The sequence below is a fragment of the Diabrotica virgifera genome, chromosome 3 (assembly GCF_917563875.1).
Source record: "Diabrotica virgifera virgifera chromosome 3, PGI_DIABVI_V3a".
Classification (NCBI taxonomy): Eukaryota; Metazoa; Arthropoda; class Insecta; order Coleoptera; family Chrysomelidae; genus Diabrotica; species Diabrotica virgifera.
In genome coordinates, this window is record NC_065445.1 from 249,200,499 (window position 1) to 249,224,475 (window position 23,977).

The 23,977-nt window shown below is 32.5% G+C and overlaps 1 protein-coding gene across 1 annotated transcript in view; it reads left to right on the forward strand.

Moving 5' to 3' along the window:
• Window positions 1-23,977, forward strand: part of LOC126881673 (sialin-like) — an 81,716-nt gene that overhangs the window by 54,779 nt on the left and 2,960 nt on the right. The window contains exon 6 of the mRNA XM_050646068.1: window positions 18,962-19,238. Coding sequence (XP_050502025.1) covers window positions 18,962-19,238 — 277 coding nt within the window. The remainder of the gene's footprint in view (window positions 1-18,961; window positions 19,239-23,977) is intronic.

Genomic DNA, 23,977 nt, shown 5'->3' on the forward strand with positions numbered 1-23,977 from the left:
ATAATTGATTTATATATCTCTAGTTAATTTTGCATTCCAAGAAAATATGGTTTAAATCTCTAATCGAAACATTATCACAAAAACATACTGGTGAATTAATTATTCCTAATTTGTGCAGATGTGCCTCATATTTCCCGTGTCGAGTTTTTAACCTGACGATAGTAGAAATATCTTGCTTTGGCAGGTTATATTTAAATATGTATACAGGTGGCGGAGGAAGTTCTTGATGTAAAGAAAAATATAAATTTTTTGACATGCTTGTAATATTTTTCCATTCTTTTTAAAGTATTCGAATTAATTTTGATAATAATGGATGTACATACGAGTTTATTATGTAGATGTAGAAAGTACTAGAAGTTCGAATACTTTGTAAGGGTTAAGATCTTTTATTTTTTGAATAAAAATGGCGCGTCGGATGAAAAAATAAGAAGATACATTTTTTGCCACAAATTGAACGGGAAATTCAAAAACCATTGTTAATTTGAAATATGTCAGTGGCGTACTATCTTTATTCTTTAAAAAGTTCATACCATAACCCCTATGCGCGCCAATGATGAATATCAAATCCTTAGTTGTATGTCAAAACATGAACAATAACTACCTCTTAAATCCCGCCAAGTTTTATTACAATGTTGCCAGTAGTTTCAGCAAAATCGTAAAAAATGTGTAAAATTTTGTTTTCTTCTTTGTATCTTGAAAATCGATGGCGTTACAAAAAATTTTTATTAAGCAAACCCCAATTATTTTTCAGTTTTTACCTATTCTAGTGACAGTGTTACTTTTTTGAAAAATATGTATAAAATTGTATCAAAAAACGAAAAAAAAAACCGAAAAAATGCGGTTTTTTATTTTTAAAGATACGTTTCACCAATTTTAAAAATCTGAAAAAATTCAGCGTGAAAGATTGTGCAAAAATACACATTATAATTGATTTTCGTAAAAACGCTGGACGGAAGGGCCGCCCGAGAACTTTATCGTACCGATCTATTATCGTTATGGTACTAGATACTGGCATTCTATAAAAATAACAAAGTTACTCGTTATTTTGATATTTTAGAAACACCTACTGTACTTAAAAGTATTTTATGGTTCTACGCATCATTAATTCCTGCATTTGAGAAAATGTTCGATGCCATATTTCGTGGACACACTATAGATGTGTAGATTATTGCATAAATCAATAGAATATTATAGTCATACTTTCATTTCAAATTAGTTCATTTTTCTGAGAAATTAATAGTTTAAAATATTTGCATTTCATTCAATTTCGATTACGCCAGTCAATGCGCGAGATTAAGAATAAGATATTATCTCCAAATTCTATCCTACTGCATGAATTTTAAAAAAATTTTGGGAGTAGCCCAATCTCCTAATTCAAAGTCTATCCTATATACTATGCCGCTTTTACCATGGGAGAAGTTCCCACCACTTCTCAGGGGTGAAATATTTTTATTTTCGAATTACATGGAGAAAAAGGAAGATTTTTAAGAAAATTTAAAAATTCATTCTATAATTTGATCACATTTTTTACAAAAACCATTCATTTTAAACCCGTTCAACTTTTTGAAAGTAGAAATAACACTATATATTAAAAGGTATTGTAGAAGGAAAACAATGCATTTAAATTATGGTGGATGGGGAGTTAAATGTATATACTTTTCATTTTTCCTTAAAGTACATTAGTCATATATTTTTTGCACCATATCTCGCTTAGTTTGTAAGTAACCGACATTTAACGGTGCTCGTTTTAAAGGCCTTTTCAAACACTACAAAAGGTGTTGGTAGCATTATACACCTAAAACCTACCGTTCCTCTGTTATTTCAAGTTGAATACACCAATTTGAGCATGCACCAAAAAACAAACTATTTTCACCTACCATATCTCTTTTTGTATTATAAATAGAACATTTACGAAGGAACGAATCTCTTTATTATTTATAATCTAAAAAATGTTTTATATAGTGTTTTTAGTTCGATGCATAGTTTTTAAGGTATTCACAAAAAATCCGTCCGAAAAGGTGTCATTTTTCAATGAAAATGGCCAATTTTCAACTACGCATAACTCAAAAAGTATTGAGTTCTCAAAAAAAAGTATAGACCAGTTTTTGCTTAGAAATAAGTTCTTTAGCCACTTCCGTGCTTATTTTGACCAACAAATTTTCCACCCCCTTGAAGAAGCGGGAACCGCCCCAAGATAAAAGCGCCATAGTATATAGGGTAGATTTTGTTTCTTCAGCTATTCCCTACTTACTGTGAAAATATCAAGTACATCAATGTAGTAGGATGGAATTCGGAGCCAAATACCCTCATTGACTGCCCTACAATAATGCTCTGCTATGAACGCGTGAGAGAGGACACACATAAGATTATAGCAAAATTTCTATATACCGTAACTTTTCGAGTTTTTGAGCTACAGCAATAAATTTTATGTCATTGGAAAGGTAATTTTGCATTCTTTCAAAATATGTTAAAATATACAGGGCATTTTTAAAAAAATTAAGATTTTTTATTCATTTCCGGTTCAACCGGAAGCCATATTTTTGGTAAAATTAATTGTAATAATAGATAATAAAGTACCATATATGTCTGCAAAATTTCAAATTTTAGTTTCTATTAAGAAGTAAGTTACGGCCACTCGAATATTTTTTTATAAAAAATTCATAACTCCCCTCCTATGAGGAGTTAAGATATATGACTAATGTCATTCAATTTACTGATAGGATATCAAAAATATATCAAAAAATAAAAAAATTCCTTGGAGCCATTTTTGAGAAAATCTAGTTCAAATTTATGTCAAAATTTGACCCCTTAAATATAGGCAACCCGTAACTTTTTCTGAAAAACGATAACATCCTTCTTATAGCCCTATCTTTAGGCTATATAACGACTTTTTCAAATTAAACTTATCTTAAATAAGATTTTAGATAGATAGGGAAATGTGTCGGGTGGGCGGTCGGCCATGTTGGCCGCCATTTTGAATTTGGAAATGTCAAATTCCGTATTTTTATTTACCTATCGATGAGCTTACTTTGAGTTGAATTTCATTCATTTCGGTCAAAATTTGCAAAAATGGGCCCTAAATAACCCCCCTATTTCGGCCCCCCTTTGAGAGGTTTTTTTTAAAAGCTTAGTTTCTCGACAAAATTCTCTTATACTTACTCGTACCGAATTTCATCAAAATCGGTCCAGTAGTTTTTGCTGGGCGGTGGCGACATACGTACGTACGTACGTACGTACTTCTGACATGTTTTTTTTATCTGCTTTTTAGACTCAGGGGGACTCAAAACGTCGAAAAAAAGTGAAATCTGAAAAATTTTTTTTTTGCACGATCCTATAACTTTATCTATTATACTCATACTACGTATGTAGTACGATAAAGTAAAACGAGTGTCTTAGTTTTTTTTCAGAGTTATTTAAAAGTTTAAAATTGTTCTAAAAATTCGAATTTCCCGCCAAAAAATGAAAAAAAATTTTTTCATATAGATGTTTTTGAAACTTACAACTTTTTTAAATAAAGTTTTTGGCTAGCTCTTGATGCGGCTGAGATAAAAAATGAAAACATAAAATGCCTAATGAGGCTCTAGGGGGGTCACGTGACCACCTAGGGGGCTAAAAATTTCAGAAAGTGAGTTTCTCTATATGTGCTAAAAAGTGGCCTATATGGAATTTAAATCGAGCTGGGGGCACTTTTCACCATCTTACCCGGCTAGGCCCTTTGAGAATAAGAAACTCACAAATCATATAAAAAGCTTCAATATGGCGTTCGCTGAATATGTCTATCCTTATTTGTTGCTTAGAAAATTGCAAAATAAGTCATTTTCGATTTTTTCGTCTATTACTAAAAAGTGAAGCATTCTAAACAAATTTGAGAATAAGAAACTCATAACTCATAAAAACAGCTTCAATATGGCGTTCCCTGAATATGTCTATCGTTATTTGTTGCTTAGAAAATTAAAAAATAAGTCATAAATTTTGAGATTTTATAAATGTTCATAACTTATGTAAAAATTAAGTTAGCAGCCTTCTTATTAGACGAAATGCTGAAACTTCTTATGCTTAAATTATATTTTAAATTTCAAAGTACAGTGGAACCCCGTTAACTCGGATTAATCGGGACCGCGGCCGATCCGGGTTATCGAAAATTCGGGTTAGCCGGAGAAAATGGTAAAAATTATTAAAATATGGTATGCTTACAGATAAACTCAGTTATAATTGGCACACAGACACTTGTAAACCACGTTCGCGTTCCACACATACAAAGCGTCGTCGAGAGTCTCATTTTTAGCTTTCTTAGCTTTGCACCGATTGTCCAAACTGTCTTTTGTTATCATTTTGAAACAAAAACAACATTTTAAGTTTTATTGCCATTACGTAGACAAAAAATCACGCAAACACAAAATCTGAATACATTTACGAACGATTACAGAACGGAACGAACAATGCGACTTTACTACACACAATACCGTCTCGCAACGAGAACGAACTTATGTTATTTAATAAGAGTGAAGACTAAGACCATTGTTTGAAAAATAATTTTTTAATAGTCTTTTCTAAACAATGCTAAGACAGTTTCAAGTAAATAAAGGATACTACAGATGCCTGTTGGTTTCGATAATACGACAATGAGCGTTGTCTGCCATGCCATGAGTCATTTTTACTAAGGTATATTATGTATCAAATTACACAAATACGCATTATCTCTCATTGTATAATGTGTTTGACATTGAAAATTGAAACGAATGGACTACATAGGAATTCGCTAAAGCGACAAATTTTTACGAAGAAAGTTTATTATGATAAATAAAATTAGCCTGAAAAATATAAGATATTATAGTATTCGAACAATATGTTTATAAGGAAAGATAAAAGAAAATATTTTAAGATGTTGAAAAGAAATTGGTAAATCCGGCATAAAGGACATACATTTTTATTGTTGTAATGTTTGTCTGATAAAAATCGGTCCGGGTTAGCCGGACTTCCGGGTTATCGGGGGCCGACTTATCGGGGTTCCACTGTAATTGGTCAAATAATTTAAAAGTTATTTAATTTGTTTATCCCACATTCATTTTTTTTGCAAATAAGTCAGAAAATTATGAGGTTCAAGAAATTTTTAAAATACACTCACCGGCACAAAATTCCGCCACCCAAAATTTTTGATTAAGTTTGATAATTTATAACTTTATTATTTGTACTCCCATTTTCAAGATTCTTGCATCATTTTTTAGGTACGTGTATTGATATCGTTGGGTATTATTTCGGTAACACAAAAAATTGGCTTGCATTGCATTATACGGGGGTGAATGGAAGTGTTGAATTTCCTCCTAAATTTAAAACATTCTGTGAAAAAATGGAAGAGCTGGTTTTGTTTCATAGTCTTGTCATATTATCCCGGAGGCATTACTAAAATTTTGTTTTTTGAATTATCCGAATATCTCTTTTCTTTTAAGAGTAAACAGTAGCAATCAACAGGTGGCAACAAAATATATCTTCGGGATATAGTATCATAAACTTTGGCAACAGTGGTAATCTTTGACATTTTCTAAGATTAATATTTTGACAATATCATAGTCGCGCTAAATGGAAGTAATAGAAAACGATTTTATTATTAATAAATACATATTTATGAAAATAACCCAAAATGGGTGAAAATTTTATGTTAAGATAAGTATTTAGAAAGGTATGTGCATGAAATATCTAATAATAAAACAATAGTAAATAATAATTTTTTGTTGTGAAGCGAAACAAATTTCGATTTTCGCATAATTTTGGCACGGTTTTTAATGGACTTTTTCTTGGAAGGTTTCACTTTATTTTTTGTTTGATTTACTTTTTCCATTTTGTTAAACTATTGATAATATTTTAAGAATAAAAAATCCTCCTAAAACTTTATATACTCGCATTAGAATTCGAAATATTTTTACGTAAAATATACTTACCTACCTACATATAACTAAAACTCACACTTAACAACAATCTATTCTTTCAAAGAGGCCAACAACTTATACAACAACAAATATAATAATAAATTGACTATCAATAAACACTTCTTTCCTCTGAAACAACAATAACGAATTCTTAAATTAACACACTACTGCACTGAACAGATATAGATAAAGATGACAGAACAGATTAGAGAAAATCTAACGCAGGTTTGTCAAAATGACAGTGATAATTTCTCTATGTTGCCTAATTAGTTATTTAGTTATAATATGTTCGATTTCTTATTAGAAATAAAAAATTTTAGTAGTTCCAAGATTACACAAAATCTAGGCATGGGATAAAAAAGTTTATTTGAAGAAAGTTTATTATTTTTTTCTTCTTAATGGCGGTACAGGCTCCTTTTTTCAATATTTTATTTAGTTACAGAGTAATTTCCACGTACTAACATACTTCTGAAATTGGGCTCTGTACCGCCATTCTTTATTATATTACGAATATGTGTGCCAAATATCTCGACAAAATATTTAAAATTAGAGCCGCAATCTTGGAACGCGTTTGTGGCTACCTGTTAATCGCTACTGTAGCCTCTTAAGAGCTGTACCATTTTTTGTAAATAAAAACACTGATTGACTTATAAAATAGAGGATGGATTGATAAGATTAAAATGGCCCGCATACAGCCCAGATCTTAATCTTATTGAGTATTTATGGGATGAATTAAAAAGCTATTCGCCCTCATCCTAGGTCTCCAGAAAATTTGGTACAGTTATGGACATGGTAGAGGAATATCGGGCTGTTCCCGAGGCAAGAATAACCATCTTAATTCGATGCCAAACAAATTGCGAATAGTCGTTGATGCAAGAGGTGGACATAACCGCTTTTGGATTGTTTGGTTTTGCTGTTAATTTTGTTTTGTTAATTTTAGTGAGTTTGATATTTTTAATTAAAAAAACCTTCAAAGCAGTGTTTTTATTTAGAGCTCTTACAGAAAAGAGATATTTAGATATTTCAAAAAACAAAACCTTAGTGATACTTCCGGGATAATACAAAAGGAGTATGAAACAAAATCAGGCCTCAAAATTTTTCCACAGAATTTTTTAAAGTTAAGAGAAAATACAACGCTTACATTCACTCCCGTTTAATGCTATCTAAGCAAAATTTTTTTGTTACCGAAACAATAAAAAAAGGTATCAATACATGTACCTATAAACTGATGTAAGAATCTTGAAAATCGGAGTACAAATAATAAAGTTATAGATTGCCAAGCTTCATAAAAAATTTTGGGTGGCGGAATTTTGTGCCGGTGAGTGTAGATAAACCAGAACCATGGGGAATAAAATCAAGATGTGCTGTGGACCGCCCCATTTTTGGGCAACCACCAAATATACCTGAAAATGTTTTACCGAAATACAAACAAGCGATAAAGTTTTGTGGTTGCAAGAGGATAAAAAACTCAGCAAGAAAGAGCCAGAATTTTCTGGTATTGCCGAACAGGTTGCAGGTAGGAGGAAATATGGAAAAAGGCTTTAATTCCAATAATTTTACATACAAGAATTATTCAGGTTTTAAAAGCCTATCATGACAAATATATTATGAAACTTATGGAACCAATTAAGAACAGGCAAAACAGTGAATTTTACAAAAATAAAATTAAATGCTTTAAGAACAAATGTGACATACTGATCAATTGTCTTTGTAGCAAATCTCAAAAAGTGCCTCTGGATGATCGCGAATTTCTAATAAATCAAAAAGGTCCCAGAAAATGGTAATAAACTGGATTGATAGGGAAAACAAAAACAAATATAATCATAGAAAACAACAGTAAAAGAAGAAAGTTACCGACGCAAAGACAAAACTTTAGCTCAACTAAAAAACAGTACCAAGTTTTATGGTCAATCGATCGTGGAAGAACACATAACACTTGTGCATATGTTTCGGATATGGGTATCCGCTGTCTGGTATATCAGAAAGTATCAAATCCAGCTATTGCATGTGACGAAACAGTCGTAAATACTGGCGATAAAGGTGATGTAATGCGGCTGTTAGAAAAACATCTTAAAAAACCGCTTCAGTGGTTTGTATGTCTGCGACATTCAATTGATCTACCCCTTGGACATCAAAAGTTTGCCAGTGACCAAATCAAAAAACGTGACAGTCTTCAAACTTTCTCCTATAAAAATTTTGATTCAAACGACTACTTTGATAACAAGAATATCACCTTACAGAACCACCTACATTCTCTAGATTTTTGAGTAAAAAGCTGCGCGAATTTATTAAGAATCCTAACTTAGACACTTTTAACATTGATATTGAGAAATATCACTGCGACAAACAATGTGTAGAACGATGTGTCAAGCTTGTGACACAAGCTTCTCTAACAGTTTATGGAGCGTATTCGAGGGATGGATTTATAAAACTCGAATTGATTCCAGAAAAACTATGCCTCACGTTAAAGCTAAATCGGAAGACATCTTCAAATAGAATGCTTTTACCTTATTTTTTTGTAATATTTATATACCTAATTTTGTAATTCGCTTTATATTTATTTTAGTATTAAAAAACTTGGGTGACGTCAGGGAGACGGATAAGTTAGGCTATTTTGTTATAAAAAGAATGTTTTATTATACTTTTCTAAGTAAAATTTTTAATTGCCTTGTGAAACCAGAAAATAGTTTCCAATTTAAACCGAATTTATTTATTCAAGTTCTATAAGGTATTACTGTTGTTCTGAAGCTATTTCCTTGTGGCATTTTACCACAAAATAAGCCACAATTTTACCAAAAAAATTATTACCGTTTCGACGCCAAAGTAGGGTGTCGTTGTCAAAATACAAAATAATACTAAATTAAACAAAAATGTCGTTGCTAAGTAAAAAATTCTTCTAATAATTTATTTAATCTGACCCATTTGTATCGGCAATTCAGACATGTATTATACATTTTAAAGTAGAAGACTTTAAAATGATATTGCCAATATTGATGAGTTGCGTTCCTGGGACGACTTTACTAAAAAATAGTTCATTTGATTACATGAAATCAACCATACTCAAGAATATCCGCCACAAAAAATCATAGTGAAATCACAAATCATAGTATAGTTTAAAAGGGATCCTATTGTGCTATACCGTGGGCACTTTGTTGCTAAAATGTAAAACCCATATTTTTTGGTTTCTAATATATTTGTAATGCAAAATCACTTGGTCGTCCAAAAATCGTTGCGGGAGGGGACCGGTGGGGAGCCTTACAAAAAAAAACTGCATTTTTTTTTTCGTCGTTTTTCGGATGTGCAATATCCGAAAATTCATTCCTCAAATTTGCATACCCATCCGGACATTAGAAATATTTGTTTTTAATTTATAAAAATACGTCAAACCATTGTTGCATATGGAGCGCCTTCATATAAAATCACTTGCCCTGAAAACCCATATTTTTAAAATCGTTTACATCGCTCTATCTCGAAAAATATTGGGTCTGGCAAAAAATGGTTTTCTATAAACGTTATAGACCAAACATCAGAGAACATGTGAGTGTTTTTGGAATTTTGATTGGATAATTAGTTTAAGAAAAAAATAAATAAATCGAACGGCATGTCACGACGGACAGTGGTGAACGCAGAGATGCGAGGAAGGGCGAGATTCTATGCGAGAGTCAATCCCTAATCGACTCTACTGACCGGGATGTTGTTAGGGTCGTTTTTTAATTGTGATGCCAATTTTTGGGGATGATGAATACTGCTAGCGTACTAAATAGATTTTTTTGGCTCATTTTGTTGTCAGATTATTAACACTTTTGGAATATTGTATGTGTTAAGTGATAGTAGTATGTAGTTATATTATCATAATATTAATAATAGGAATTGTTGTATATATTTAAGGTACTGTTGTATACTTATTCCAGATTTAGCCATACGGCTCATACTCCCTCAAAGGGGAAAATTCACTTATCCCAGATACTTACGATATCAAAAGGATTGAGCTCTGGTGGGACTCATTCCTTGTTAACGAGCCCTAGATGACTTAGTACGTCGAGGTATCCCCAAAAATGTTCTTACAGATTCAATTGTTTTATCATTATAAAGCTTATTAAGGACGTCGTAAAATGGTTAAAGTTCAAAAGCTTGGTATGTACATATTCTAAAATGGCATCGGTTTTCCCTGGAATTAATTTCGGAATCAAGAACAAAGGATAGTAATACAAACAATTACATCTACGTACCTATTTCTTAATTACTAGATATACAGAAGGACTAGCACAGCCTAAAAGCCACTTCTTATACAGAGTTATTAGTTATTAATAATCTTGACACAGCTTCGTATGTCAACTTACGGGCTCATATAGCTTTATTATACTTTTTACCAGATAAAATACCATCAATTGTGGACTGAGGATATAGACCACTGTCCAACCATATGTCAGCAAATCTAGAATCTGTCATAAACTGACCAATTATTTTCAGGAAGTTCATAACAATGTAGAATCCACATAGACGAATAACTACATTCCTTGTGTCTTGTGGCTGGGACCATTGGAGCTCTTTAGCTTTATAATAGATCGCTTGGTCAAATGTCAGTACTGTGTATCTGTTATTTAGCTTCTTAGCAATTTCACTGCACTTTCTGATAACAGTCCAAAAGGTATCATATTCTGACGAGACATGGGGTAGAAGAGGTAAGTAGCCATAGGTCGTTACATGTGATTTATCCTCCAAAGTCAGTTTATGAAATCCTGACCACTGTGGGATAACGGTTTCATTCCTAACAGTCCCTCATTCTGCAAATGCACCATGCCATGTTACGACATCGTATGTTATTATTAAGATTCTAGCTCTTTTCTATGATTCTCAGTTTATTTTCTTCTGATTGTACTTTTCTTTTTGATTTCTCAAAATAACTTTTATGAAGGGAATGAAAACCATTAGGTATTGTCAGCTTCTGATTCTATGGCAAAAATTTAAATTGTCCAGGTATATCTTCATTCAATGGTCCTCTCTGGAAGGCAGCAATTTGGGTTCCGTGAAAAGTAGGTGATTTGTCCAAGGTCTCTTCCAAAATGTCAATGTTGTCAGCGGCAAATTGGACAAATCTGTCGGGTACCAATTGTCTCGGTATGGTCACATGATCATTCTCCAAGTAAAGTTGAATTTCTTCTTAGGCGATGCTGTTACGCACTCTAAGAGTATTGATGTATGAAATTGAATGACCGCAGGCGTGCATTGCTTCAATGAGTTTTTTTGATCTTGTTTCGTGATAAACTAAAAGTCCTAGCCCAATATGCTTTGGAGTTTTTATTTTTCCCTTTGAGCAGACAAAAATAATGTCTTGGCAAATGCTTAGGGTTTCAGTCTCCTTTTCATTATCGCTTTAATTTAGGACTATAAGGTTAACAAGAGAATACAAGCTTTCAGGAATATACTTTTTGTAGTCTCTAACATTCATTTTTTTTAGGTCGGGCTCAGTTGACATCTTGTTTATCTCACTTCGGATAGTTTGGCAGATTTTGACTAGAATGTGTTGCTCCGATGCACCGAAACTGAAACTGAGAATGTCAGATTCGTCGTGGTTGTGCACGATTGTCTCAATTGCCTGTTCTTTCGAGAACTTCCTTAAAAATATTGTGGGCTCGTTTTGTCTAGGAGACCTTACTGATTCAACAGCATCCCCAAAATGGTTTTTCATTTTTTTAATTATTTGTTTCTCGCTCATGTCGTCAATGCCATTAATTTCACGATACCTTTTTTGCCAATCGATTTTGTATTGTATCCTTTACCTTTCTCAAAACCCTTTCTCCATTTCCTCCAAGAGTTTCCCAAATGCTTCATTTTCTGTTTTGTTAATATCAGTATTTCCAACAGATTTTTTATTTAGATTGTGTAATTCAGTTGAAACGCAAGCGGCATGATATTTTGTTTCCGAGACAATTAAGTCGTCTCCAGTTCTCGCAAAGAACACAGGGTTGCTTCGTGAATTAGCTCTTATTTTTTTTTGTATATTATTAGTCATAACTTGGTAAAGTTTTTGTTTCGGTGAGCGCTTCTGATAAAAGATGCACTTTTGTGAATTAAAAGGTGATCGCAAGGGCCGTTTTTGAAAAATATCTTCTCTACGAAACGTCAGTTTAGTATTTTTTGACTTGTACGAGGCAATGTTCTTTGAGCTCATATAGAATTTGTAACAATTTTTGTGCCATTTAAAAAAATCTTGATTTTGTAGATCATCAAATTTTGAGAATATATGCCGCATATATTTATCATCATGACAATTTTTCATACGTTCACTCGTGCATTGAATAAAAGATTTTTTAGACCTTTCTTGAGAATTAACTAGCCTTCCTCGTTCCAAACAAATAAGACACACATTTTGAATAAAAACGTCTTGTCCGACATCAGATTTTCGGAAAGAAACATGCCTTAATCTGATTTTTTACTCAAGTTAGCTGTCAGAGCTGCTGCTGTTTGTTAAATCCATTTCTAGATGGATACAAAAAAATTTTAACTGTAATACTAATAAGTAGGTACAATATTGTTAACTTACCAATAGGTTTAATTAATCACTTTTAATAATATAATTAACACAGAAGAACTTTATTATGTCTCACTTAAAATCTCAGTGGATTTCGCGCTAAAACTAAAGCTTATAATAGTAAAGGATTTAAAGAAAGAACAGCATCTCAAGGCAAAAACGACCCTAACAACATCCCGGTCAGTAGAGTCGATTAGGGGTTGACTCCCGCATAGAATCTCGCCCTTCCTCGCATCTCTGCGTTCACCACTGTCCGTCGTGACATGCCGTTCGATTTATTTAATTTTTTCTTAAACTAATTATCCAATCAAAATTCCAAAAACACTCACATGTTCTCTGATGTTTGGTCTATAACGTTTATAAAAAGTCATTTTTTGCTAGACCCAATATTTTTCGAGATAGAGCGATGTAAACGATTTTAAAAATATGGGTTGTCAGGGCAAGTGATTTTATATGAAGGCGCTCCGTATACAACAATGGTTTGACGTATTTTTATAAATTAAAAACAAATATTTCTAATGTCCGGATGGGTATGCAACTTTGAGGAATGAATTTTCGGATATTGCACATCCGAAAAACGACGAAAAAAAAATTGCAGTGTTTTTTTGTAAGGCCCTCCACCGGTCCCCTCCCGCAACGATTTTTGGACGACCAAGTGATTTTGCATTACAAATATATTAGAAACCAAAAAATATGGGTTTTACATTTTAGCAACAAAGTGCCCACGAAAATCTTTTCTACAAGCCTTTTGCCAGTCCATGGGGTGTATTCTGTAACACTTCCGTTAAATTTTAGTGGCCTCTAAAATTTTAGCGCCCGCTAAAAATATTTTGGTATTCTGTAAATCATACATCCGTTAAAATCATAACCTAAACCGTTAAAACTCCCTCTAAATAAAAATATTTTAGAGGATGTCAAAACGTACCCGCTAAATTTTTAGCAGCCCCTTTAAATGTGGTTTGATTATTTTTGTTGGGATATGTTTGTATGAATAGTACTTTGTTATTCTTGTATTATACTGGAGATAAATATTTAAAAATGGAAAATGGCTTTTTATAATGTATTTGGTGAAGAAGTACTTAATAAAAAGAATGTGTGTGTACTTTGTACGCACGTAAGAAGTTATACTTCTATTATATGATTTAAACGAAATTAATATACTTTTTATTTATATTTTGTTTAAATATTAAACTAATTTATACTTACTACTTCTCAAACATTTTTATTAGAACAGTGCCAAAAATTAAAATAATAAAAGAATAAAGCACACACAAACACATTAAACAAGCCACAAATGATGTCTGAACATTAATTGTCGAAATTTTTTTTAACTAAATACGTATTTTCTGAAAATACTATTATATAATAAACATACTTACAATCATAAAATTTATTAAAAAAACAAAAAAGAAAGTTTCTATTGGGACTCGAACCAGCGCTGATAAGCGCGGTTGGTATTGGAATTCATTCGCCTTCAACGCTTAGCCACGGACACTATGTGTCATTATTTACGAAGATCGACTAACTAAACGGAGTAAACTTGTGATATTTTGATATTTTGAAAATTAATCAAATTATTTTAAATGATGAAAGGGTTGCCAATGCGAGTCCATTATACAATTGGATATGGTAATTGAGTCAATACTCGCAATCTTTAGTTTGTATTTTTATTAGTTGTTACATAATCGTGGGGCAACCGGTTTCGAGTCTTACAATATATGACTCATCATCAGGCCCAGTACAAAAAAGTCTTCTCAATACAAACTACAAGATAACAGCCATTGAAACTGTTCCACAGCTAAAGATGTATTGAGAAGACTTTTTTGTACTGGGCCTGATGATGAGTCATATATTGTAAGACTCGAAACCGGTTGCCCCACGATTATGTAACAACTAATAAAAATACAAACTAAAGATTGCGAGTATTGACTCAATTACCATATCCAAATTATTTTAATTTTGAATTGAAATGATTTAGAATTGAAAAAATACAACAAAACATAGAGTAAGAAAACAATATAGGTATTAGGTGAATATTGATAAAAATTTTGATGGTAATCAAATTATATAAATAAAAGTATTACATACTATGTATTTTGGCAGATCAAATAGGTAGGTTTATACCCATGATACATTAACAATTATTACGTACCTGTTGCTTTTAAAAAATATTTAAAAGTCACTACAATATTACAAACTTTTTTGTTTCTGTCCTCACAACAATAAAACTAATATATTATACATTTGTTTACCTTTACCTTTACCTCCAAACCACAGCTGTCCTACAGCTGCCATATCGGATAATTTTCAATAATATATAATACATAATCAGAACAAAGTTATAATGCGCATGCGCCGGGCTGATAGGTTTTAACATATAAAAAATCACCCTCTATCGCCGGTAAAGAAGTATAACTTCAATAATAATGAAAGGTAAGTCTCATTTTTACTTTACAATTGACACACTACACCTATAAGTAACAAAATTCAAATGTTTGTTTCTTTTTGTAGAGCTGATTTCAGATTACAACATAAACACAAAGTAAATAATTGACCTGAAAGTAAATAACTACAATTACCATTTCAAAGGAAGTAGGTAATACCTACCTATTAAGTACCTAGAAATGTTATTGAAAAAGTGTTGGAAGTCAAAGATGTTTGTCAAAGCAATTAAATCCTATTAATGCAGGTAAAATTATTTAAAGTTATTGTGGAACATTACAAAACGTACCAAATGATTACAAAGGTAAAGTTTCAGAAGGTTTATAACCAGATGCAGATTAATAAGATGACCTTAATGTTATTGAAAATAGACCATTTGACCAAAATTAGTGTCGAAGGGGAGAAGAAAAAATAAGATATAGTCTGTTCGCTAAACTCAGACGCAACTTTCTAGATATTTTAGTCGGTAATTTTGCCAATTTTAGTAAAATTGCCGAAAAATAATTACTAAATAGTTAATAATCACTAAATAGTTAATAATCACTAAATAGTTAGTAATTTTGCCAACTTTTGCAAAATTGGCAAAAAACAAAAAAATTATCGACTAAAATATCTAGCCAGTTGCGTCTGAGTTTAGCGAACCGACTATATGCATTTTTTCAGCAATATTTTAATGTATAACTTTATAAATAAAAATTAATTGGAAAATATGAGTTTTACTAAAAAATATTATTTTCTAGGAAACTGTCATTTTCTTCTTCTTCTTAAGGTTTTTGGCCTCTAACAGTCAGTTTTCGGTCAATTTCTAGGTTAAAAGTAGTTCAAAACGATCAACGTGCGACGTGGCCGTATTTGTTCCAAAACCTTTTAGAGGATTCCTCTAAAATAATATTATTTTAGCGGTCCTCTATAATATGTGTTTACAGAATGACAATCTAACCGAAAAGTTTTAGAGGACCGTTAAAAGTTAAATTTTAGAGGCCTCTTAAATTTAACGGAAATGTTACAGAATACACCCCCATTTACTCTACTATCTAGTCTAGGCGCCAGAGGGGTCACCGTGTCATATTCAATTCTGATGGACAAACTCAACGGTTTCTTATGGATTTTTGGCTGCTGATTACGAATTTCGAGGGGGGATTTCGATCCGAGTGGTCAAAAAATTGTTATAAACAATTTAATTGTTTATAAATTGTTTATAAGGCTCTGGCTCATAAACTAAAAGAGTTGAAAAAAAAATGTTTTAAATAAAATTTGTTCCTTAATAAAAAACCAAGAAAACTCCGTTTACTAAACGTAAATCTAACAATTAGAACTCAAGATATTGTAAAATTAGTGCATAATGCAAATTGCAAATTGCAAAATAAGTATTTTTCGAAGCTTTATCGATCTAACTCAGCTTCTGCGCATGCAAATGAGTCTTATAATGTGTCGTTTTCAAGCTTAATTAACAGGATTCCAAACAAAGTGTGCTAAATTACTTGATCTTCATTTGTTTTAAAGTTATACTCGTTTGAAGTTACAATTTTCTTAAAAATATTGTACATTCATTTGTTTATAAGGGTTTCAAGCAAATTTGAGCTATAAACGTTTATACTTTAATGAACAATAATGATAGAAAAACTCAAAAGGAACAATTTGACGTTACGAAAATGTTCATAAGTTTATTTTTGGCCAAGATGTCGATATTTTAATGGCGCGCGCTATGAGGCGCAAGATCGGCTCACCGCGTAAAGGTTCACGCGCTAACTTCTCGATGCAAATTATAATTTCTATGTATACATACGTTACCTTCATTTTTCATTTTTGAAGATCCTAATAAAATTTTATCATATAATTCTTATAATTAAATCATCATAATGTAGGTACCTCGTATCACCTTTCATTCTATTTACTTTGTCTTCTATTTTTTGCACTAAATGAGAAAAAAACATTAAAAACTAATATTTCAGAAGTATAACTAAAAAGTAAGTTGATATTATTTATTAATACTATTTTTACAAACATTTTTTTTCATGCATCTGCAAATCTGCATCGAGATATACAGGGAATATCAGTTTTTTTATATCTGCATAAGTTCTTTTTCTTATTTTAACAGTTACATGGTGGTACAAGTCTGTTCTTGTAGGCAGTAAAACTAAAACTTTTTGAGGCTTCAGAGTCTAATTGTCTATATTATATCCATATAAAGTGGATCTTTTACAGCATCATCAAGGCCCGTCAATTGTGTGTATGCCGCCACATCATAAATGCTCGTTTTATATGCAATGATGATGCTGCAAAAGAACTCGTTCCATTTTTATATTGATATCACATATTGGCTCATTTGCTTGCGTAGAAGCCGAGTTACGATCGATAAAGCGTCGAAGAATACATACTTACTTGACTGTAAGCCAATCTTGCGCCTCATAGCGCGCCATTAAAATATCGACATCTTAGCCAAAAATAAACTTACGAACATTTTTTTAAGCTCAAATTATTCCTTTTGAGTTGTTTTATCATTATTGTTAATTAAAGTATAAATTTTTATAGCTCAAGTTTGCTTGAAACCTTTATAAACAAATTAATGTACAATTTTTTTGAGAAAATTATAACTTCAATCGGGTATAACTTTAAAACAAATGAAGATCAAATAATTTAACAAACTTTGTTTGGAAGCCTCTTAATTGAGATTTAAAAGGACACCTTATAAGGCTCATTTGTATGCGTAGAAGCCGAGTTACGATCGATAAAGCTTCGAAAAATACTTATTTTGCAATTTGCATTGTGCACTAATATATCTTGAGTTTTGATTATCAGATTTAAGTTTAGTAAACGGTTATTTCTTCATTTTTTATTAAGGAACAAATTTTATTTGAAATATTTTTTTCTATTTCTTTTAGTTTATGAGCCAGAGCATTATAAACAATTTATAAACAATTAAATTGTTTATAACAATTTTTTGACCACTCGGATCGAAATCCCCCCTAGAAATTCGTAATCAGCAGCCAAAAATCCATAAGAAACCGTTGAGTTTGTCCATCAGAATTGAAAATGACACGGTGACCTCTATTTGGCGCCTAGACTAATCATAGTGATCTGTCTTTAAAAAGACAACCAAATGCAACGGTGGCAGTAAAATTCTTGCGCTAGAGACTCCATAGTAAATCACGAGGGAAACCCAGGAAAACCTTGAAAATAGTTGATTATAAGGTATTACATTTCCCTTACAAAAGAAATTCGCATATTAATGTATTTTTTCTAATTTTTAGTTGCCGTGGGGGGCAGAAAATATTTTTTTATTTCAACGCAATTTTACTAAAATACTGAAGAGTGTGTTAGGCAACTTTTGTGAGCTATTGCATTTTAGTTTCGAAATAAATTTTTTTTTCGTCTGTTAACATTTTTTCAAAATTTTTAATTGTCTTGTTGTCTTGGGGGGGGGGGGGGCAGAAGATGTTTTCCAATATCGAAAAAATTTTATCAAAATACTTAACAGTTGATTGGGCAACTTTTTTGAGGTACAGTAGAACGTCGATAATCCGAACCCTGGTAATCCGAACGCAAAAAAAATTATAAAATATGATCGCGGACCGAATTTTTGGATTTAATATGACAATATGGACAAAAGATGACCGCGGATTTTTGTTTTGTTTACCTATGCAGAAATACATACAATATATTTGTTTATTATGCAGGTGTTTTATTCCTTGTAACTAAAACGTATGTAGGTACATATGTACTGTTTATGAGCTTTGTATGTAGTTTGAACATATGTTCGATAATCCGAACGATTTGATAATCCGAACTACCTCTGTACCAATTAGTTCGGATTATCGACGTTCTACTGTATTACATTTCCATCGCAAAAAAAAAATTTTTTTCGCCTTTTTCGATGCATACCCGACACGCATATTACGCATTGGCTTTTGCCAGGTTGTTGAGGAGATCATTGGAGTTCCTCACCAGATTTTATAGATCTCTGGATAGGTATGTTATAGTAATAAATATCGCTAATTAATTATTTATATCTTGCCATTTCGTTCGTCATTCCCCTAATTAATGATTTTCTTTCTCTGTTTAGATGTTCTGAAGTTTGACATACAATCAGCTGGATTCATATCAGCGTTGCCTTATCTAACCATGGCGATAATGATGCAACTCGGTGGTCAAATTGCAGACCGTCTGATGGTGAAGCAAATTTTATCAACCACTCAAGTGAGAAAGTTGTTCACATGTGGGGGTTTTCTTTCACAAATGGCATTTATTCTTGGAGCCGGTTTCTGGCTGTCTCAAGGTGGCATAACGTTTTGCTTGGTTATGGGTGTGGGATTTGGAGGATTTGCTCTGGCTGGATTTGGGTGAGTATATATCTCAAACCGGCAAACAGGTGTATGTTCTCAAAGAAATTGAAAGTATGTAAAAATTTTTTAATAATCAGCTAAGTACTTTCAACACATTACGTGCCATCATCAGAGCTTCCTAAAAGGACACATAAGAGATTTTTTTATAAACAAAAGATTGAAAAAACTTACGTCCTATTATAAATCCTTCATAGAAGAGCAATTGTTAACATTTCACTTCACTATTAATAATTGTAATTTTGAAAATTTATTTAACCAACCAGGAGCGTCATTTGAAATTTTGCTAGGGGGCAAATATTATATATACCATACGTCATTATATATGCAAACATAATACAAAATTGATCTATTTTTTGTAAATTTCAGTCATTTTCAGGGTCATGGGGGGCAAATGCCCCCCTTACTCTATCAAATGACGCCCCTGTAACCAACATTCATTTAACCAACACATGGCTTTTTAGCCATTTTCAATTTAATTAATTTTTAATTATTATTTACCAATATAGAGGGCGCATAAGATAGTGGTTCCTACTTTATCATTTTAATGAATGACAGTCCTCAGCTGTTCACGTAAACTCACAATGCTTTAACGCAGCCATGTTGTATTTTTAAATTAAAAGAGAATTTTATAATTTTAAGGGTTTTATACCTGATATCTGTGGCTTTTGCCCAGTATCCATGATTTTTTGTGTGATTTTAACAACTGCTCTTCTATGAAGGATTTATAATAGGACGTAAGTTTTTTCAATCTTTTGTTTATAAAAAAATCTCTTATCTTAAAATCCTTTTATGAAGCGCTGATGATGAAGCTTTTTAATATTTTATTATCTCTTGGTCTCCGTTGTTTAACGTTTTAATGTTCCATACCTTTATTCTCATATTGCTCCTTTTTTATTCTCTTTTATTCATTTTTTTTCTTGTTCATGATAGTGTCGCCAGTTTAGTATCCATCCTACTCCGAGTTAGTTTCTTGGTTACTGCTTTATTTTTCTTCTCAATATTATATTACGGATAACCAAGCAATGAGAACTAAAATCAGGGAACAAGAAGTTAAAATCGAATTACTGGAAAGACAAGCCAGAAGAAAAATATAATAATACAGGGGATTGAAGAAAACCAAACAGAAAGCGAACAAGAGATGATAAATAAGATAAAGGAGATAATGGAAAAAATCGACGTACAAACAAACCTAGATGAAGAACTGGTAGAGATGAGAAGAATATGTAGACAAGGTGATCCCCAAAATGTACCCAGACCCATCTTATTAGAAATGAAAAAGGAATCTACGAGAATGGAAATTTTGAAGGCTGCTAAAAACCTAAGAGGAACTAAAATATATATCAATGAGGAATTCCCGAAAAAAATACTACAAGAAAGGAAGCATCTTCTCCAGCACATGAAAATGGTACGCCAGGAAGGACACACAGCCGCACTAAAATACAACAAATTATGGATAAATGGTGAACTGTTCTCACTGGAGCAACTAGAAGGTATGGATGTAAATTAGTGGAGAAAACCTGAAGAGAAGAAGAGTAACGCTAGGACAATAAACGACAGATCCCCCCTATCTGATGATATAGATCCACGCGGAAAATTGATAAAAATGACGTCAAAAAACTAACAAAACATATAACAAAAGACGGCGACAGTATAACGGAGTTGGCAATGAATACGGACATGAAAATATTTTGTAAGAAAAGACGCAAAAACAAAACAAAAAAATAAAATAAAAAACAAAAACAGGAAAATAAGAATAGGAACGTGGAACATCGAAACACTTCTAAGACCAGGCAAAATGGAAGAGTTGGCAAAAGACATGACAAAATACAGGATGGAAATACTAGCGCTACAAGAAATAAGGTGGGCAGGAGAAGGGATGATCAATAGAAGAAACCACACAATGAACTACGCAGGAGAAAGCAAACAGGGTCGCAATGGAACCGCCTTTCTAGTTAGTAATAGCGTAAGAGACAAGATTATTAACTTTAAAGCGGTTGATGGAAGAATATCATATATAAGAATGAAAAATAAACAAGCAAATTTAACATTTGTTAATATATATGCACCTACAGAGAATGCTCCCGAACAAGCAAAGAATGAATTCTATGAGAAACTTGAAGAATGATTAACAAATGAAGAAATTAAAGAAGTCATCCAGGGTGAAGACATAATCAAGTTCGTGAAGGCGCAGAGGCTCAGGTGGCTGGGACACACAGAAAGAGCTAACCCAGACTCTACGCTAAAGAGAATAACTGGCTGGAGACCAACAACAGGGAGACCAAAGGGAAGACCCAAAACAAGATGGAGAGATCAAGTCTTAGGAGACATAAAGAAGCTGAGAATCTACAATTGGAAGGAGCGTTGTAAGGACCGGAAAGAATAGAGAAAAGTTGTAGACAAAGCCAAGTCACACACGCTGCTATAATAATAAAAGACAACAACGGACTGATTCTCCGCAACAAATGGATCAGAGAGCCCAAAAGGGCGGCAAACACTCCGCCAGGAGTGAATAAGCCATGATGATGATGATTATATTACGGAGTAGAATTCTGAACACTCACTACAGCGATGGAGAAAAAACTTGAAGCCTTCGAGATGTGGCTATACAGAAGAATTCTCGGATATCACGGACGGACAACAACTAGACGGTACTACGAAGAATGGGGAAAGAAATATATAGAGGTGATGTATACGATTAAAAGGAGACAGTTAGAATATCTCGGACACATAATGAGAAACGGCCCTAACTACAGATTACTGGAAGTAATCCTTTAAGGCAAAGTATTCGGAAAGGAAGGAATTGGGATAAGAAGAATATCATGGTTAAAGAACCTTAGGAAATGGCTCTCCACAACAACAACTAATCTATTTAAAGCATCCGTTAATAAAATAATTATAGCCAGAATGATCGCCAATATTCGAAACGAATAGGCACCAAAAGAAGAAGATTTAACCGTTTTTAAGTCAGATATATACTCGAATTGAAAAAGACTGTATGACTTGTACACACTTCTAAGTAGGTCAAACCGGCAAACAGGTGTATGTTCTCAAAGAAATTGAAAATGTGTAATTTTTTTTTAATAATCAGCTAAGTACTTTTAGCACATTACGTGCCATCATCAGAGCTTCCTAAAAGGACTTTAAGATAAGAGATTTTTTATAAACAAAAGATTGAAAAAACTTACGTCCTATTATAAATCCTTCATAGAAGAGCAATTGTTAAAAATCACATAAAAAATCATGGATACTGGGCAAAAGCCACAGATATCAGGTATAAAACCCTTAAAATTATAAAATTCTCTTTTAATTTAAAAATACAACATGGCTGCGTCAAAGCATTGTGAGTTCACGTGAACAGCTGAGGACTGTCATTCATTAAAATGATAAAGAAGGAACTACTATATTATGCGCCCTCTATATTGGTAAATAATAATTAAAAATCAATTAAATAGAAAATGACTAAAAATGGCACCATTTGTCATGAAGTACAAAGCAGCATCCATAATGATCGATAGTTTTCAGAATAGCGAATAAACGAACACTTTAACGCCTCAAACGCTTGAGAAGCACTGCCAAGAGCATTTGTAGACGTCCGCAGAGTCTCTTAGACCCACAGTTTTAATAAAGTGGGGGTTAAAATGCAGATCCTTTTAAACGGACTATACGCACTAATGGCTTAAAAAACCGCCACGCGTCGTTAGAGAACGTGAAGAAAAATATATGCAGCTACTCGACATCCTGTCGAAAAATGACTTGTAGCACTGTTTTCCACAGAGAAAGGTTCCCATGGAGCTTTGTAATGAACAGAAAGAAGAGAAAATAAGGAAGAAAACACTAACTAACCGCCTGACAGACGGGTTTAACATTTTAGTGGTAATTTTTGTTTTTGTTAAATATTTTAATGCAAAAAATATCTCGATGAATTACTGAAAGTATTGTTTATCTAAAAAAACACAGTAATTAATCTAGTTTTTCTGTATTTATTAAAATAAAAAAGCATTATAACAAGAATGGAAGGATTGTTTGTGTACCTTTTTGCTCCTGAAAAAAGTGTGAAAAAATTAAACAAATTAAAGAATCTTAATAAAAATTTATAATCGAGTTAAACAAAGAGTAAGAAAAATGAAAATAAAAGGTTTTTAAAAACTGTTAAAACAAAAAAACTGACAGGTACTACACTTAGTACAGTGTAGCAATGGTAGTCACTGGCAACATTTTCATCACAAATTGATTCCACTTCGCTTATGTTGTCTGCTACCTCATCAAACCATTTTAAAAAGTTTCCTCAGGGTCTTTATTCCCTGATTATTATTTGATGTTTTTTTGACGAACTGGAGCACATTATGTGTAATGACGAACTGGGCACAAACACTAACACCCCGTCTATCCCTAACAACACAAAACATTCCAGGAATGTACTATCAAAGTTCTATTAATGTTTGAATGTACTGGACATTCAAGGAACATTCGGTGAATATCTGATTAAGTTATTCGTGGAATGTTACCACAAGACATTCTATGAACATACTACCAATGTCCTATATTTTAAGAGAGGCCATTTACTATTCAATTTGCATTCATTTTCAAATTTGCTGCGCGTGTATATGTATTTAGGCAATCCAAACCACGTGACTTCTGGTTCTGATTGGCATGGCATACAGGTTACAGAGGTTATGTTTGTAATATCATTTCATTTCATCATTTCACTGTTTATCGTCATATTTTGGATTCATTTG